At 34.4% G+C, this 20,335-nt stretch overlaps 1 protein-coding gene across 1 annotated transcript in view; it reads left to right on the top strand.

The window, feature by feature from the left end:
- TRHDE (thyrotropin releasing hormone degrading enzyme) overlaps nucleotides 1-20,335 on the top strand; it is a 405,192-nt gene that overhangs the window by 268,095 nt on the left and 116,762 nt on the right. Inside the window, exon 7 of the mRNA XM_030866254.2 lies at nucleotides 13,268-13,333. Within this exon, the coding sequence (XP_030722114.1) occupies nucleotides 13,268-13,333 (66 nt within the window). The remainder of the gene's footprint in view (nucleotides 1-13,267; nucleotides 13,334-20,335) is intronic.

Raw genomic sequence — 20,335 nt, 5'->3', positions numbered from 1 at the left:
AAGAACTTGTTCAAATGCAAGGATAATGGGAAGTGCAGGGAAACCAGAGAGACTAATCTTTACATAGTCTCTCAAAAGACAATATAGGTCACAATGTGTGAGAGGAATTATAAAGAAGAAAGAGACAGGTGTAAGAAAGTACGATTCTCCTAAGAGTCATATGCCCATTCAGTTTTCTTTCTGTCAATATAATTTTATATTATATAAAAAATATAAAGGTACTGATGTACACCATATATATTTTATACACCGCACTATTATATACATCAATATGCATAATAAAAATAAAATATAGCACAGAAAAATTGGAAAGGAGAATGAATTGAACCACATAACTATGTTTTGCATATAAACTCATTTATAGATAATTATCAAATATCTGAATATTTTGCATGATGAAAAAGCAGATGTTTAGATTATTCAGAAAATATGCAATTTAGTAATTTATTAGAAGTTAGTGCTGTACTCTAATTTTCAGACAAAATGTCCAACTGATACTGAAGTTTCATTACACTAACATATATGGTTGTTTGCATAATAAACCATATTTACTTAACTTGTCAGCATTCAACTTAATTCAGCAATGTCTCTTTAAGAAGTACCATGTCATCTTTTATATTAGACAGAAATTAGGGAAGTATTTTATATTCAAAACATATCAGAAACATAATTTGTAGTGATTCTGTTAAGTATTTAGTTTGTGACAGTTGCTAGCACAATATTATGCAAGTGTCTCTTAAAGGTCTTATTTACGTAGCATGTTTGACATGCATTGTTCACTAACATTAATTCATGTTGTATTTTTCTTAATAAGCTAAATTTCATATGTGTTTCCAGCTGTGATAGTTTAACTCCGACAAGGAACAATTGTTCTGCAATAAGTGACGAGGATACCATTTGTTGGCCGATATTTAAGAAAGCCTGTTCGTAAATTCTAAAATGAATTTGGGATTAAAGAGCATTTAGAGTCCTAAAAACAAATGGTGTTTCCTGAATTCTTAAAAGAAAATTAAATTAGCTTAACTCATTCAATACTGTTATTGGTTTGGGACATTTTAGCCTTCCATTTGGTTCAGAAATTTAAACAATGTATTTTTATCACTTACTCTTAAACCATTGCTCTGGTAATACTTTTATACTACTTTAATGGGAATTACAATATGTTCATTAATAATTTGATTTTTAAGAGCAAATTATTATTCATAAGATCTTGTTTAAAGCATACTCTAAATGTCTGGCTAATTAAATTCAACTTATTTCATTTTTCTTCTATTAGATGTTTCTTTTAAAAAATGGTAGCACCAAAGTATTCCTAGAAAGCTCTACAGATACATCATGGAATAAGGGGTTTTCCACCAGCAAGATTAAGACAAAGAGGGGTACAACATCTGTTGACTCTGCATTTATTCACTGAGAAATGGCAATCAATGTTCTCCCACCTTCAAACCTCTATATATATCTCACCGGTTGAATCCCTTGCTCCTGGTTACAATGGATAAATGTCTGTGCTTCAATCTAGGCCAGTGCCTCCACTGTGTACTGGGTTTCATCCTCTCGCCTGTTTGGGGAGGTTGCTTAAGCAGAGCTGTCTCTTCTCTCCTGAATCATCAAATTTTCCTTCTCTACTTTATTACCCTTATCTGCATAGAATGTTATATTTTATTCTTAATAAACACCCCTTGACCGACATCCCCCCAAACTATTTCCTTATGCCTTTGTATTCTTTTAATGTAGAGCCCCAATTCCTTTTTTCCCCTTCTCTTTTTTTTTTTTTTTTTTTGTGGTACGCGGGCCTCTCACTGTTGTGGCCTCTCCCTTTGTGGAGCACAGGCTCCAGATGCGCAGGCTCAGCGGCCATGGCTCACGGGCCCAGCCGCTCCGCGGCATGTGGGATCTTGCCGGACCGGGGCACGAACCCGCGTGCCCTGCATCGGACTCTCAACCACTGCGCCACCAGGGAAGCCCTTCCCTTCTCTTTTAAAACCACTCTAATTATATTTTCTTTCTTACTATTTAACCAAATCTTTCCAGTCAGGTCAAATATTAACTCCACATTGCAAAATCCAATTAGTCTTCAACTTAGTTTACTTGCTTTCTCAAACACATTTTATAGCAATGATCGTTCTCCCCTTGAAACACTCCCTTCCTTTTATTTCCTAGATGCCATATTCTTTTTGTTTGTTTGTTTGTTACCCACTCACTTGTCTTTTCTCTTTCAATCTTTCTTTGATGAACTCAACTTTTCTCAACTTCTAAATGCTGAAATACTCCAGAACCCATTCTTCAGATATATTTATACTCATATGTTATAATTTGACATATATATATATACATATATATGGTTATTATTTTCAATCTCCTTGTGGGAGCCTGGGGCTTCTAGGCTTCTAACCCCAATCTCTCTCCTGAATTCTAGGTTTTAAAATTTAACTATGTGTGTTCTATCTGCCTGGAATGTTCTTCCCCAGTTGTAAACATGGCTTGCTTCTTCAATGAATTCATGTCTGTGCTCAAATGTGAATTTATTACAGCAATCTTACCTGATTATCTGATGTAAAATTTGAGAGTCCATCTTCCCCAGTATTCTCTTTTCCCTTACCCTGCTTTATTTTTCTTCATAGCGATAGTCAGTACTTGGCATGATTGTATTAAGCTGTTTCTTTATTAACTGCCTCTCCTACCTAGAATGTAAACTCCATGAAATCTTCATTTGGTTTGCTCTCTGCATCATTTTCAGTTCCTATAGTAATGCCTGACACAGTGAGCCCTCAATAATTGTCTGTTAAATTCACAAAATCAATCTTTAACTTTACCTTAGTGTGACAGTTTTCCCCCAAAGTGTTGGTACCTGTATTCATACTCCCACTGGAATGTTTGAGAGATAGTTTCCTCACATCCCTATCTATAATTGGCATTATTAAACTCCCAAAGTTTTTGCTTGGCTAATGGCTGTGAAATGCTATCTTCCTGTTTAATTTACATTTCTTTGTTTATTAGTGAGATTAAGACTTTTATGTATGTATTGCCCAGTTTCTTACTTTTTAAATTTTCTGTGTATATCCTTTGCCCATTTTCCAATAGGGTCTTTGTTTTAAAATTTGTTTGCTTATGTATTTAATCATTGATTAATGAAAGGCTTTCTTTGTATTCTGGATACTAATCTTTGGTTGCTAGTAAGACTGTAATTTATCTTTTAATTTACGATGTCTTTTATCACGCAGATGTTTTTAACTCAGATGTAGTCTACTTGTCCATTTGCTCTTTTATGCTTCACGCTTTTTGTTTTGTTTAAATGTCCTTCTTTATCCCAAATCTTAAAGCTAGGTTTTGAGTTTTTTTCTAATATTTTTAAAGTTTTACATCTTATATTAAGTTCTTTAATCCATTTGGGTATTTTTTGTTGTTTCTTTTTTGTGTGATGTACAATGTAATGTCATTTTGGTTTAGATAATCTTCTCAGTGCCACTTATTGAATTTCCTGCCCTACTCCCACTCATGTGTGATACCATCTCTGTCGGCTATCACCAGTATCAGCTTTGGTGCATTTGCACCAAAATTCTGATCCCTGGTTTACATGTGCATTCCTGCTTCAATAATTCTGTCTAAGGTCTAACCACTATAGCTTTTTAGGTTTGATATCGGGTATGATGATTCTCCCTGTCTTGTTCTCTTTCTAAATTGCTATTGTTAACTGTTCGCCAATCCATATGAATTTTCAGATGAAGACAGTTTCTAGAAAAAAAAACTTTGAAGATTTTATACATTAATTTTGGAATAATTGACATTTATTTGTAAAAGTTTGACATTTTTAAAATTGTAAAAAGATTGTAAAATTATAAAAAATGCCATTTGTAAAAATTGACATTTTTACAGTAACAATTCTCTTTAGCTTTGTGAGGAATATAGTCCTTGAGTCTTTGGATAATTTCTGTAATGTTCTCCATGAAAACTCTGAACAAACTTTTAATTTCTCCCTATAATTTTTGGTTTTTTCGTATTTGTATATTTGCTCTTGAGAATAGGATTCTTTCTAAATTAATTCTTTAAATTAGTTTTTACTGATTTATGTTTACTTTCTTGATATTTATGTATTAGTCTGTGTCAGGCAAACTTGCTGCACTTTTTTATTGATTTTATAGATTAGTTCTATAGATTCTCTTGGATTTCTATAAGGACTTTCACATTATCTCTACATAATACGAATTTATTTCTTCGTTTCTAGCTTTTGCTTATAATTCTGTATTTGTTCATTTATTTTATTGTGTTTTTGAATATAAGTATTAATGGGAAGCATTCTTGTCTTATTCCCATCATAATGGAGAGGACTTACAATGTCTCACCACTCAGTATATTTTTGGAAGAGGGCCTTTAACATGTTAATAAATTCCCTTCTCTTTCTAGTTTATTAAGACATAATATTTTGAATGAATGCTAAGTCACAACAAATGTTTTTCATCTTCTCAATAATTTCTTTATTTTCTGTTTCATTAATTTCTGCTCTTAAATAAGTTACTTTCATGAACATTCACTGAGTTTACAGTATTGTTATGTTTCAGATTTCTTTAACTGAATGCTTTCATGTAAGTACTATATCTGGCGCTGTTGAAAGCTCCCTGTTTTCTTGTCTCAGATCTGTGGTCCTCTTTCTTGGTTTCCTTTTGACTTAAATATATATTACCCTGTTTGAATACCAATGCTTGAGAATACTAAAAAACAAAAAGCTGCAGTGTAGGATATAAGCTAATTTTCATGGCAGGGAAGATTGAATAGCCATGTATTGGCTACAAGCTCATGGTTTGGATTGCTGATTTGAATCTAGCAAGCTGTTGGTGGATACTTTTCTTAGCTAGGACCATCTTTCACTGGCAATGGAAAAGTTATGGCACTGACAACTAACAGGTGTGCCAATAATAAGTCTAAATGTTCTGAGCTACATCTAATTGTGGAAAGAAGAAACGGTCATATGAAACAATTAGTGAGTGATGTAAAATAATTTGATAAATTATGTAGTTTAGACTTAAAGGATTTAATGACTGCAGAGGAGAGAAAAGCATTGAGGACTAACATTTGTAGGAAGTTTCATAATATAGTATGGACTTTCCCTGTGCTTTTGAATAATTTATGGGGCTTAGAATATAAGATTGAAAAAGAATGTCATTGCAGTTGAAGTAAATAGCATGATTAAAGCATGAAGGTATAAGGTATGCTCGAGGGATATGAGAAGATCAGCTTAACTAGAGGCTGATTATTTGGCCATATGGAAAAAGTATTGGTAGGTAATGGTGAGTTTCATTGTGTATGGCCTTGATTTACTACCATAGGAATTGTTTTTAAAAAGGAAAGAGTTTGGAGGGCAGGGTGCTAACATAAAAACGATGGTAATGATAAAGATGATGACAATAACTGCAAACTTTGGTTGAAGCAAATTATATGCCAAACACTGTTCCAAGTACTTTATATGAATGATTTAAATGAATCCTCAGAAAAATCTTGAGGTAAGTATTATCACCATAATCATCATTGGTAGAAGTAATCTTTGTTGCTGTTGTTCTGTTCTAATTGTAGATACTTAGGCAGCTTCTATAACATGCCTAAGCTCTCACATCCAGTAGATGACAGAATTTGGACTTTTAGCAGACATTATGCTTCTTCAGAAGTAATTATTAAAATTAGTCTGATGTGGTCCATAAGATGGACTTGTGAAAGTGAGAATGCTTCTGAGGTTGGTGCTGGCAGGCTGTGAAATAATTCAGCTGTGCAGTGATAGAAACTTGGCCTCAGGAGGTAATAAATCAAAGAGGACTCCAAGGTTCCAGGTGCGAGTGACTGGGGCAATGGGGCATTAATTCTGCTTTCTTTGTCAAATTAACTTTCTTTTTTTGTCCTTTTTTTCCCTCTTCCTCTTCTCTCTCTCTCTCTCTCTCTGTATTTCTCTCTTCCTTTCATTTGAGTAATCAATTTGAGAGTGAATGATTTTCAGGATTAGATATTTTATTTATTTTTCCTTTTCCTTGGGTCCTAGATATAGCTATCATACTCTTGTAAAAAAATAAAGGAAAAAACATGTTTTTGAAAAACCATGGAGGATTTAAGATATGCTTTTACTCCAGACCGAAGACATTCTTCAGTAACAAATCATGTTAGAGCATCACATAATCTCCACACATGTCCAGATATAGTGCAATGACATAATTTAGAAATTTACATTATAAAAGTACTTTGGTTTAGGATCAATAGACTAATCCTTTCAGTAATTTAGAAAGTAACAAGAAAGTCTCACCTTGTAGGTTTCTGTGCTAATCAACTCAACAACTGAATGAATGGAGATAATTTCCTGTAACTACTATACCTGTGTCACTTTGAACAGATTACCTGTTCCTTTGTCTCAGTTTCTCCCATATGTAGACTGAATATAATGATACCTTTTTGCTTACCTGCTTCTATCCTTGAGAAGAGCAGACACATCTGTAATGTGGAATATTGGAATATAAACGCTAAAGGACTTCTTTTATAGCTGTATCTATATCTATATCTATCTATATCGTTATCGGTATATAGTTGCTTTACAACGTTGTGTTAGTTTCTGCTGTACAACAAAGTGAATCAGCTATATGTATACATATATCCCTATATCCCCTCCCTCTTGAGTCTCCCTCCCACCCTCCCTATCCCACTCCTCTAGGTGGTCACAAAGCACCGAGCTGATCTTCCTGTGCTATGCAGCTGCTTCCCACTAGCCATCCATTTTACATTTAGTAGTGTATATGTGTCAATGCTACTCTCTCACTTCGTCCCAGCTTCCCCTTCCCCACCACGTCCTCAAGTCCATTCTCTACGTCTGCGTCTGTATTCCTGCCCTGCCACTAGGTTCATCAGTACTGTTTTTTTTTTTTTTAGATTCCATATATGTGTGTTCACATATGGTATTTGTTTTTCTCCTCTGACTTACTTCACTCTGTATGACAGACTCTAGGTCCATCCACCTCACTACAAATAATTTCGTTCTAAAGGACTTCTTGAGAAGACTAAGAAGGAAAAGGTTTTATTTGGGTGTGTGTGTTACTTAATATTAGAGTATACTCAGTAGCAACTTATTCCAGTGACCTATCATCCAACAATTTATGCTTGTTTTGTACTTCAGTATTTAAAGTCGCCCTATTGGGTTAGGTCTTCTGAGAAGGGAACACAATGGTGTGAGATAGTTACTTGGGAAAAGAGCCAGAGAAGGAAGCGAGAGCTTCTTGAGACCACACTGCCGCTCACAGCCTGTGCAAGGAGAGAGGGAAGGGAGAAAGTCATAGACTTGGAGTGAACTGAGGGAAGTGCAGCCTTCATGGTGGCAAATGCAAAGGAGCAATAGTAGGAAATCTAAGCAGTGCCTTTTCACAGCTGCCACATCCACGCACAGCATCTGATAAAAATATCACTATTTTCAACTTTGCTAGCCCTTTGTTCTTACTGAACCTGCCTGAATGAGCTTTATGTCTCCTAGTCCGTCAACATGTTCTATTCTGCTAGCCAGTTTATATCTTCTATTCATCCTCAATCCTGGGCATATTGATCAGCTATTTCAACTAGGTCTCTTCCGTTAGGTTTCCCTTTGTCCTCTTCTGGGAACACCTATTGATTCTAAGCTCTGAGTAAGTCTAAGAATTTCTTTTCTTTTTCCAAGTTCTTACTATACCCAGTGTTTCTGAAGAGTATCATGTAACTATTTTGATTTGGGAACACAAGAAAGTCATCCAAATTGGTTAAGATTACTGATTTTGGAGTTGCACATGACTGGGTTTCTAATCCTGGCTTCCCTGCTCACTACCTGTGTTAATTTGGTCAAGTTACACACATCCGTTCAAGTCTCAATTTCATGATCTGACAAATAAGGATAGTAGCATGTTCCTTACAGTATCGTGAATTTGGCACATAACAGTTGCTTAATGAATGACAACTATGTCATTAATAACTTAAACTAGGACTTAGAACTTTTCTGCACATTTCTACATGTTTTGGACTCCTTTTTACCTTCTCACTGGAGTTAATTCAAACCTAGTTCTACTCTTTGAAATCACATAATCTTGGGACCACATCTCCTACATTACTGAAGAGTGACAGGCCATCTCTCATTGAGTAGTTATTGAGAACCTGCTATGTGCCAGAAAGTTTTCTGCAGTGAATCTACAGTGTGAGTCACACAGACCAAGTCTCCACCTCAGTGAAGCTTACAGTCTATTTCGTCAACTTCATTGTTTTATACTTCAAAAATTTTAACTTATTTTTTACTTCCATTTTCTGTCTTAGGCCTGTCTCAGAGGAAATTTGTCCTTATCCTTTTCCAAGACTAACCCTAATTCTCTTCTTATTTGGCTATCCTAGAGTTTTGTTCCGGTAACCATCTCTCGATCTACTGTGTATCTAGTAGTACCTTTCTCTACTAGATTATCTTTTCTTTGCATGAAATTTTCTCCCACATTTTTAAGAACAAAACCACAAACAAGCCTCATGTGAACATGCTTATTGCTTTCTCTTTTCTTCCTCTGTTTCCATTATTTTGCAATCTGGCTTTCACACCAAGTCTATTTAAATAGCTCTCTCTTAAACGTGACCTACTTTGGTCTTAGCTATCTTTTTTTGTTAAAACTGAAGCACTTATTCTTAAAATATGTTTTCTTTGCCACCACGTATACCCAGTTCTCCTTCTATTTGTTTTTTCAATCACAGTGTGTCATCCTTTGCTCTTCATTTCAATTTTTTTCATTGATTTTCTCAACAGGTATTCATTGAGTGCTTATTACAGGCACTCAAGTGCAAGTCATACAGAGTCCATAGTTTCTAAATTCTGTTTTCTATCTCCCTCACTAAAACCTCAGAACTCTTCTCTTGGCAATCGCACCCCCTACAAATTCTAATTTATGTCTTCAATCAAAACCTTCCAGTTAATTTCATTCCTATGGTCACATTTTCCTTCTGTTCTTCTGGTTCCCTAGTTGTTCCTCAAACACCACCTGTTTCAAATGAATGCTACCATATTCACCTAACACTTTCTTTTAAATTCCAAATATCTGCTAATATCATCTTCTAGTCACTCAGGCGTTCAGATTTAAAATGATTTTTGTTCTCTTGCTTAAACCTATCTCTGGTTTTTATCCTCACTGCTACCATTTGCTCCTGGTTATTTTACTTCCTCCTTGGAGTATTATAGATGAGTCCTCACTTTTTTAACCACTTTTCCAAAAATTCTTCCTGATCCTCTAACAGAGTTCAAATGTCTTAGTCCTGGTATTCAATCTTCTCTAAGAACTGCTTCAATCTTATATTCCATTGAATCTTCTATCACCTAGTTGTAAGCCCTTTGTCTTTCAGTATTACCTTAGCCACTTGTGCTTTTCGCTTTCACACCTGCATGGCATCACACAAAGGCTGTTCCTCCCACAGCATGCATGCTCTGTGTTTACCTTTGCTCATGGAATCCCATCCACCCTTCAGAGTGCAACACAAGTGACACTTCTTTAGATCCTCTTTACCCTTCATCCTCCCTCTCTTCTGAAACACTGTAGAATATTTTATTTCTTTTGTCATTCATCTTATACTACGTTGTATCTTCTCATCTCACTTAGGAGGGTTTGAGGTCCTTGAGGATAGAGACTTGTGGCATTCCTATTTATGCTTTATAGGATCCTGAGCACGCAGCCTTCCTCAGTAAGCATATGTTAAAAGAATAAAGTAGTGGAGCAGATCTTCCTCTCTTCAAAGTGATTACTTATCACTGAAGTACAAAGGTAAGATAAAGTAATAAACTGTCTATCCTGGCTGAGTAGTCTTCTAGAATGACAAATACAATAAGTAATTGCTATGTGTGCAACTAATTTGTCTTCCTCTCTCATTGTGTTAAGGAGAAGCTTTCTCAGCCAGGCAGAGGGAACAGGGGTACCAAGTCATAAGGACACAGTCCTTTCTCTGGAGATGTTTACTGTCTTTGAGACTGACATGCATGCAAATGATTTCATGTAAAATAAAAGAAATTTTAGCTACGAACTTATATGAAAAAGATACCACAAGTACAAAAATTACTAAATGACTAATGGGGTTTATAATCGTATTCTTGTAGAATATTCTTTATGAAACCTTAAAAAAATCAGGTAGTGTGGGACTTTCCTGGTGGTCCGGTGGGTAAGACTCCACACTCCCAATACAGGGGGCCTGGGTTCAAACCCCGGTCAGGAAAGTGGATCCCACGTTTACGCCGCAACTAAGAAGTCTGCATGCCTCAACGAAGAGTCTGCATGCTGCAACTAAGACCAGGCACAGCCTAAATAAATACTAAAAAAAATTTTTTTTAAAAATCAGGTAGTAGTTTCCATCCTAATATCTCTCTGAACTTTAGTATAGCAAATATAGTGATGTTTTCTTGATTAAGTTTCAGAATTATACAGATCTTGCAGAAATAGTATATTTATTTCCCATAAAGCTATTTAGGCTATGTAACATCCAGTTTGCTTGATTGGGGCTAGAATTTTGAATCACAAGTGAGTATAAATTACAATGTTGTAAATTATATCTACTTTGGTGGAAAAATATTTTAAAGACACAATGAAAGGGGATTCATTGTTTTCTTTTTTGAACAAAGGTTTACAATGAGTTTTGCCTGCATTAAAAGGTACGATCTTTGTTATAACCCATCTATAGTAGGTACTTAGTGTGTGTTGGCTGCATGATGACACTTGGAGAGCCCATCTGCCTATGAAGTTCTATGAAACAGAGATTTTTAAAATTGAGCTTTGGAAAGAAAAGGCTAGTTAAATATAGAAGAACGCATGCATACTACTCTGGAGAACTTAAAATGTTCTAATTGACAAGACAGACATATTTTTGAAAAGTTAATTAAATTATACAATATAATAATAATAGGGAGTTCAGTAATATTATATAACTTTTAAATATTGATTATATTTCCAGATTTTCTTTCCTGTGAGTACTCTGCTACAGCTCAACCTAGACAGGAAAATGGGTACATTCTTTTTTTTTTTAATTAATTAATTTATTTATTTTTGGCTGCGTTGGGTCTTCGTTGCTGCGTGCGGGCTTTTCTCTAGTTGTGGCGAGCAGGGTCTACTCTTCGTTGCAGTGCGCGAGCTTCTCATTGCGGTGGCTTCTCTTGTTGGGGAGCACAGGCTCTAGGTGCACGGGCTTCAGTAGTTATGGCTTGAAGGCTCTAGAGTGCAGGCTTAGTAATTGTGGCGTACGGGCTTAGTTGCTCCCCAGCATGTAGGATCCACCCGGACCAGGGCTCGAACCCGTGTCCCCTGCACTGACAGGTGGATTCTCAATGACTGTGCCACCAGGGAAGCCCGGTACATTCTTTATGGTTAGGAAGAACTCTTTTGCCATTAGCCCATGCTAAATTGATAGTTTTTGCAGCTTACAGCCCGACAAGAGACCAAGTCCTTATTACCTAGAGGGAAGCACTTAAATCATCTGAAGATGGCTATTCTGTACTGAAGGAAAGTTTGAGTTGGCTGCTCAAGATTCTGTCTCACACCCTGGGTGGCAAGGGTTAGTTTTTCTGCCGAACTGACAGTTTCTACCCTCAGGGTGGATAGATTAGATTGGGAAATATATAGGAGGGGAGCTTGTCAAGGAAATTCAAGGAGCAGAGTTGATAAGTTCTAAAGGGAATTCTAACCTGGTCCCCAGATTGAATCATAAATGCTTATATTTTATGGATTTATACAAGTGTGCAGAAGATACAGACTAAGAAGCAAAAGAAAGAGCAAAGAGTAGAAGGTGTGGGAAGAAAATATACCAGAAGAGGCATACAACTCTATGGCTTGTACAGCTCATCATTTGTTGAGTTGTGAATAAAATACCAGTTTTGAGAGCAACTGTGGTGATGACTGAAAGTTTTTGAGACATTTCTTTAATGGTGATTCAGGAGCCTGAGTACCGTATTGCATTAAAAATTTGGAATTACAGGAAACAATTCTGGTAACAAACAATGGAAATTCATTCTTGCATCTCCGTACTGGCTGCTGCAGTCCAGCCCCAGGCAGGATGAGTCTATATGTGGTTCTTATGATTCTCTTATAAAAAAGAGACACCTGGTAAGAAATTAGTTATTGACTGGTACGAATTTGTAACGAGTATGAAGTGGGAAATGTAGTCATAAAGGGATTTATTTCCCTTAAAACCAGGCTATCATTTATATTTAAACTTTTGCTGCTTATAATTCACTGCTTCATACAATTTGGTGCAGATTGTAATATCTCCTTGAAGGCTTATTTATATTTTACATACAGATTTGTGATCATCCAGGCTTAGCCATCATTTCTTGGAATGTTTCACATTGATTACATGTCAGGCTTTTTGCACTGATATTGCTCTACAATAAAATAACTGTTCCCAAAGTGAGATAGACTCTTAAATTAGTATTTTCTTCTATTAGTCTAAATATTTATATCAACCACGTAAGTGTTCTACTTGTATATGGATTTATAGAAGACTCTAAAAGGGAAAAAGAAACAGGAAATAAAAATCATTAGCTTGATATAATACTGACAGCTAATATTTCTATCATGGTTACTGTTTTTCAAACCCAGCTTGAACTGCTTACATACAGTAATATATTTAAATTTCAGAACAACCATAGTAAATTGGGACTATTATTGCCTACACTTTACAACTGAGAAAAGTGAGGAACAGAGGGGTTAAACACTTCTCCTGGGTAAACATGGAGGGTAATGCCAGAGCCAGGATTTGAACCCAAGCAGTCCGACTGCTTGGCACGCCTACTGTCCACTTCTATGGCTAAATTATTCTTGACTGGACTAGGGGTAGAGTATGTAGCTGTGTTACTTCAAAGCTATGTTTTAACATGATTATTTATTAACATGGTTGTCCCTCCCTTACTAGATTATGAACTTGTGAGTACATGAACCATGTCTTATTAACTTCGTCATATACAGTGCTCAGTAAAACTTTTATTATTCCTGAATTACAGCTTATTATTGCTCTGAGAGATTTTATCCAAGAGACTTCTATTTTGAAGTCATTGGTTTTATATCCACAAAACTTTTAGATCCACAAAACAATAAATGCAATTGTTTCCTCTAAGTGAAGTATTTCATTCATAATTCTCTTATTTCTTAACTATTTTAAAGAATAAAATAGCATGAATGAAGCAAATTATTTTTTATGGGTATGGAATAATTTTAGAATCATGTGACTTGGTTGAAATGTTTTTTTCTTTCTTTTAAAAAAATACTCTTTCTTACAGGGTGCTGCTTTAATTAGAATGCTGGCTAATTTTATGGGCCATTCAGTATTTCAGAGGGGTTTGCAAGTAAGTAAAATGCTTTCTATTTTCTCTTGCACTTTTCCTTGTTCCTGCATTTATTTTTTTTCCCATTTATTTATTTATGGCTGCTTTGGGTCTTCGTTGCTGCGCACGGGCTTTCAGGGGCCACTCCTTGCTGTGGTGTGCGGGCTTCTCTTGTTGTGGAGCACAGGCTCTAGGCACGTGGGCTTCAGTAGCTGTGGCGCACAGGCTTAGTTGGTCCGTGGCATGTGGGATCTTCCCAGACCGGGTCTTGAACCCATGTCCCCGGCATTGGAAAGCGGATTCCCAACCACTGTGCCACCAGGGAAGCCCCTCCTGTATTTATTTTAAAGATATTTCACAGCTTGGGAAATTGCTAATACAAAAATGCTGAATTTGATGGAAAACTTTAAGATGAATAAGGTAAACAGTGTCGTTCCACATGACAAATGAAAGTGGTAGACAAGATTCCACACCAACCCACAAAACTCCAACTGTTATACCATTTAGAATCTCTTTAATATGCATTTTAAAACTGAAGTAATTTTCAAATATATTAGATCCTAAGTATTCTATACAAGATTTTATGAAAGTCTGATTCCCTTTTCTTCCATTTAAAAGTTCATATAAAGTGAAAACAAGTTATGTTAGCCTTCTTAGAATTATGTATTTGAGAAATTCTTAACGCTTTTTTTCAGATATGTGCCTTTTATGTTGTTTGCTCTTTTAATGTTGACATACATAGATTGTTATTTTTTCCAAATATATTTAAATGTTTTTGTAAATTAGAAAATGCACTGTTTTTAAAAAAAGGGGAAAAAAGAAACAGTTTTATTATAATACATTTATAGTGTGAAGTATGGAATCTGGGAGAAGATTCTTAGAAAAGGAGGATTCTTAAATTCTTGAAAGCAAATATAGAAAACTAGAACTTTTATTCCATTGAATCTGTTGGAGTAAATCACGTTCCTAGCAGCTGTGATTGATGAATTATTTATGATGCGTTCTACTTAGAAGTGTCCTTAAAGTAAATTGATGTTCACCTGAAATACAATTATGCTAAGACAGAGAGAGCAATCAATCTTAGCTCTTCTTAGTAAGCTTTTCATTCTGAAATGTAAATAAACTACATATGGGATCAGGTCATATTTTAGTAGTGTAATTCTGTCTTTACCCAAAATAAACCAAAAGATAAAATACAAAGCAAGAGTTAAATATGTTATGACAAAGCTATAAATACGTTAACACAACAGAGAAAAAAATACATAAATTTCTTGAAGAATAATTTCCCTTAGAAAGTTTTTTACCGAATTGTCCCAGCAGGGGTTGAAATTTACTTTAAAATCAGCTCTTCCCATTAGGGACACCTTCAGAATAGCTGAATTCAATTGAACCTGTCTGCCGGGTGCTAAAGTCTCTATTCTGATCACATAGTTAGGAAAATCTTTTTTCTCTAGGTGTGCCCTCCATGAATATCAACTGTCTGGAGAAACATCCTTCCTTATCCCCACTCCTTTGTTTTTCCCGCTGAAGATGTAGCATGACAGTACAGTTCCACAGAATATCTAAACTTTCATAAGGGCTACACAAACTGAATTTGATTTCCTAGTAGCAAGTTGATGTGAAATCATTTTCTGTATACAATTTTTATTGGTTTTTTTTCTCACTTGTGTGTATAGATTTGCTTGGCAGATTGAATAACTATAGTTATGTTATCTGGAAAGAATTATTGTTTTGCAACATTTTTCTTTATCTTGTCACAATTTCTATAGTACGCAAAATACATCAATATTTAACTCACCCTTTTCTACTGACCCAGTCCGTTCAGTTTTATCTGAAACAGTTAGACTATACCCTCTGACCCCCATTATATTAAACTTTCATTTGAAGCTTGTTTTAATGTGTGTGCCTTTATGCTCTGATACTTGATTTGGTTAATTTTCAACTGTGGGACTCTTGTGTTTGTCAACATTGCATTTCATTTGCCTTGTGACATCTCATTGATCAGATAGATCTTTATCCTTCGGTACTTCCCTTGCAGCTTTATTTATACTCATCACTCACACTGATTTAGTGTATCATCAGCAGTTTGCATTAGTTTACAGTAGATCCCTATGTCTATTTAGTGTATCATCAGCAGTTTGGATTAGTTTACAGTAGATCCCTATGTCTATTTAGCGTATCATCAGCAGTTTGAATTAGTTTACAGTAGATCCCTATGTCTAAGTGATAAGTTACCATCTCTCGTGCAGGAAGATGTATGGAATACAGTTTGGAAATGACCTCCTGTACAGACACTTCATGTATGGTACTGAGTGGTCACAGAGTTGATATTAATATATTTCCCATCCACAAGGCTCTGGGGAGTCTTGGTTTACATGTTGTTGAAAGAGCTAATCTGGACTGTCAGCACTTACCTCTGCTGGAAAATCTATTAACTGTCTTTACATTAACCATGGATATTTCTGTGTTGACAAATGGAAGTTTATATTTGCAGACAGAGCCAGGGTTAGATTTATAGATGTAGGCATCCCAAGTTGCAGATAGTATATTTTTCACATATTTTCCCCTCCCTCTCTCCCTCTTCCTCCCTTCCTTCCTCCCTCTCTTCCTTTCTTCTTTCTTCCCTCCTTCATCTTTCCTTTCCTTCTTTTTTTCTTTTTGTTTTAGTACTTGGACCTTAGCCCTGATGTTTCACACAAGGACAATAGTATAATGGTGGTTTCTTCTAAAACTTGTGTTCTCTTGTATTTTCTATATCCTAATTAACCATCTTAAGCTCTTTTGGGAACAAAGCAAACATTTTTTACAAATACAACCACAAATATATAAAATATATATTTACATGATATAAATTTAAAATATAATTTAAATAAATATATGATATATCATAATAAATATACATAGATATAAAATAAACTGTAAATATATTTGTATATTAAATATAATAATATAGAAAGATGGGTCAGTTCACATGTTTATATTTAACTTAGCAAGTATTTGAGTATGGATTCAACTACATTTTTCTACTTTTATAATATTTTGTATTGGACAACATATTTCAGGTTTCAACTTATACATATATCCTTCAGTAGGAAGGGACTCCTGGTACCCGTAAATCCATTTGATCAGCTATGAGAAAGTCTGGTGGTAAACACTTTTATAGTGAATAATACAACTTCCCTTGGTCTCATCTTTTTGATTTTTTGGTCTACTTCCCTTATTTCTTGAATTTTGTCTGATGCTTAAATGGTTCAGTCTTGCATAATTTTTAAAAGTAAGTTACCTCAAAACTTCTTACAGTATGTAATAGACAGAACATACATTCTATCTATTTAGAATGTAATAGACAGTATATACAGTCATAAAAAATTAGTCCTGACTACCATTAATGCCAGCTTCTGTTTTGTTTTGATGTTTAAATTGAAAACGAAACACAGCAAACGAAGCTTGAACCCTTGTTGGATCATGTATGCCACTTGTAAATAATACACTTTTAAAAACATAGAAATATTTGTATTTTTGCAAACTCTGAATAGCTATTGTTCTTCCATAATCGATTTCCCAAATCAATAGCTGGCATATTTTGGGACACAAGAGGCAATGGAATAAGTAGAGAGAAACAATTCTTATTCCTGTTTCTAATTAATGATGGGCTTTCTGCTAGTCACTAAACCTTTTGTGGCCTCTGACTTTATAGTTACAAAATGCAAGAGTAGAATTAAATGCTCTCTAAGATTTTTTTCATCTTTCAGATTCTCTGCATCTAAGACATTTAATGCATTTTACTAGCTAGACAGTTTGGGTTTGATACTTTAATTTAGGACAGCTATTTCAATTTGATGGGAAAATTTGTTAACTAGATGTGCAAAAGTGTCCTTGAATCTTCAGTTAATCATCTGAGTATTAAGACTATTTGGCTTTGACGCTGTTGGGAGGGTTAGTGAAGTGAAAGTCAGGAAAGCCACCGCTAGATTTCAGAAAATCAAGAAATTTTGGTGTCACAAAGAAAGAACACCCATACACTCAGTGTAGCCCTAGTCAGGTTTTGGGAGGGAGTGAACTTAGATGTGGTTGTTCAATTCACCGTCATAACCCAGAAGTCCTTGAATCACTTTCTTCAGTTGGCTTCGGTGGCACTGTGTTCTGTGTGTCATTTTAGTTCACATCATGCTCAAACCCTATTACTGTAAGAATTGCTGAGTCTTTCTGAAATTCTCACATTTTTAATTTCCTAGGCTTCTTACTGTTTAAGTACATATATATTAGTTTTCGCCCATATGTAGCAATGTTTATGTGTATAGATCCAGTAAATTAGGATCTACTTCTTTTACCTTGTTTTTATAATTTAAGCTTCCACAGCTCAAATCCTCGTTCTTACATAAGTATTCTAGGCTTATTTTTAAAGTAAATAATTCAGATAAGGATTCTTTTAGATAGAATTGTTTTCACATGAATTTAACCTTTCTTAGTTCATTTTTACTTGTTTTAATCTCCCTAGTAACAGTTTTTAAATTTTTCTTTGAGTTTTTTGGAAATAAAGGAATAAAGCTATAATTTTGAAATCCTCAGATAACATTGATTGGCTCAGTAGCTATTAAAAAATAATTAGTACATAACTACTGCTTTTTCTTTTCAAACAAAACAATATTGTTTTAATGATCTGGCAGTACCATTCTTCATGTTGTTATGAGGCAATACCAGGGAACTGAAATTATGAAGAAAGATCATTGCTAAACTTGATATAAACTCACTCTGAAATCCATGTCAGAAAGTGAGTCACCCTCCTGCTTATCCAATGAGGGTAATTCAATATCATTTAAAATATGGTTGAATAAAGAAAGATTTCTCTTGATTAGTATTTAACTGCTCTTTTCCATAAGGTAACCTACAAAAAGATGTTTGCCTCCAATTATCAGGGTGGAAATTGCTTATGCAAATCAATGTAAGGCAATGAGGTGTAGATAAAAAGCAAAAGGGAAATATCATTATTATTGGTTTGTGCTCATAAAATTCTGATAGCCTAAAGGTAATGACAGCACAAAGCTATAGATAGGGATTATTAGTAGCAACAACAAACTCAATAACTTGTGTTCCAGTGAGAAGTTATATGTTAACATATGTATACAGGATTTTTATTTGAAAACTGCAAGCTTATGTTTGTGAAAGAGTGTTTGCTCCCTTGCATGTAGGTTTTTAGATAAATGAAAAGTCAGAAAATAACAGAGGAACAGAGACCATGTGTCAAAGTTAATTTCCTTTCTGAAGAGATTGTATTGCGCTTTTATCCAGATGGAAGCTGAATCATGCTTAATCTAAAATTAAATGACCATAGATAGGTTTTGTTCAATTTCTCCGTGTTTCATTTAAATCACTGTGCAGTTTTAGGTATGGTATAGGTAGAAAGGTTAATTCATCATAATAATTTCTTGTGATCAGTCAATACCATGTGATAATAATACTATCATTGATGATGTTTAGTCATTGGATTTGAACTAATTAACATTTAACTTATTAAAGACCAACTACAAAGCTAAAATTAATGACTACGCTATAGAGAAAAATATTAATTTTAAGGAAAGATTCCATGGATTTGAGAATCAAGAATACTATCTCTAATAAAAATCAAGTACTTTAAAAAATTAAATAGCAATAGCTATTCGTATTTCTCAATCAGAGAAAATAACTTCTGTTCCTCAATTTCAATGAATTTGTTTGTATACAGCTGATTGAATCCTTATCATTTTGCCTCTGAATTAAATGTTGTTAGTTGACTACTGTGACTATATAGCATTAACTAAAAAGCCTTCATTAGTAATGACATATATCTCTATTTGTCCATCGCACAAGCATTTACCCAGCTTGATGGGAGGCTTTAGAAACTTATTCTTACTGGTTTTCTTTTGCCTGTTAGTTAAGAGCTCAAGATATGTTATTCATTTTAACTCATAGGGTTGATACTATAAAATGATGTTTTTGATATCTTTAAAATGTATTTGTGAAATGATTTGACACATTCGGCTAATGGGTGATATATTCGTAATATTGGTATGTGTGTAAATGCATACAGATCAGTGAATTGCACACACTGGGGTATGTATACCTATCTGCAAACACTCTCTCCCTCCTTGTAAACGTTACCATTTGGTTAGATTGCTAGTTCAGAGGCACAATAAACTTGCCTTAGAGGCATTTTTCTCTAACCTACTTAGCTCTTGCATCAGCAGGTTTCTTTCGTTTCCTTTTTTAATTTATTTTTTCTCTTATTTTATGTTCTCATTTCAGAATGTTCATGTAATAGCCTAGAAGTATATATTTGGCAATGTTGAAAGTTTTGATGCTAAAGAAACCTTCTAGGTTGGGAAGGATTTTTTTCTTTTTTACTCACATTTTCATAATTGCTTGGTGGTTCTAGTATATAGTTCAATACTAGTATTATGGCATAGATGTACATAATATTTTTAGCTTTTTCCTTGTTGGCAAACATTTAGATTGCTTTCCAATTTTTGTTAAATAAACAACACTGTAACAATTTTTAAATTATAGATTTTCCCATTATATTTTGATTGTCTTTTCATCTATATTTCTCGAAGCATATTATCAATTTTTCTTCTGAAATATTAAGCCAATATATAATGGTAGAAATAAAGTTTGAAAGTTCTCTTTTTATAATACACTAAGCAAACAACATTGTGTCTTATTTTCAAAATAAATTTCTTACTAATTTAATAAGTAAAAAATTGCTATTTCAGTGTATATATTTTTATCACAATTGAGATTGAAAACTTCCATATATTCTCTTGCATTTCACTCTTATCACTTACTTTTTTATGACATATTTATCCATGTGTTTATCTGTTTAAAAAACTGAAGTTCTACTTTTTTATAACATAACTATTTATAAATATTCAATAGTTATAAAAATAATGAACCATAACATTTATGCAACTTCTTTTCCCTATCATATCTAAATGTCAAAATTATTGTTCTGAAAAACCATATGTTATAAATTAGTGGCTTAAGAGG

This window comes from Globicephala melas, chromosome 10 (assembly GCF_963455315.2).
Source record: "Globicephala melas chromosome 10, mGloMel1.2, whole genome shotgun sequence".
In the NCBI taxonomy this organism is placed as follows: Eukaryota; Metazoa; Chordata; class Mammalia; order Artiodactyla; family Delphinidae; genus Globicephala; species Globicephala melas.
Note: the sequence above shows the minus strand (reverse complement) of the source record. Positions and strands in the feature narration are given on the sequence as shown.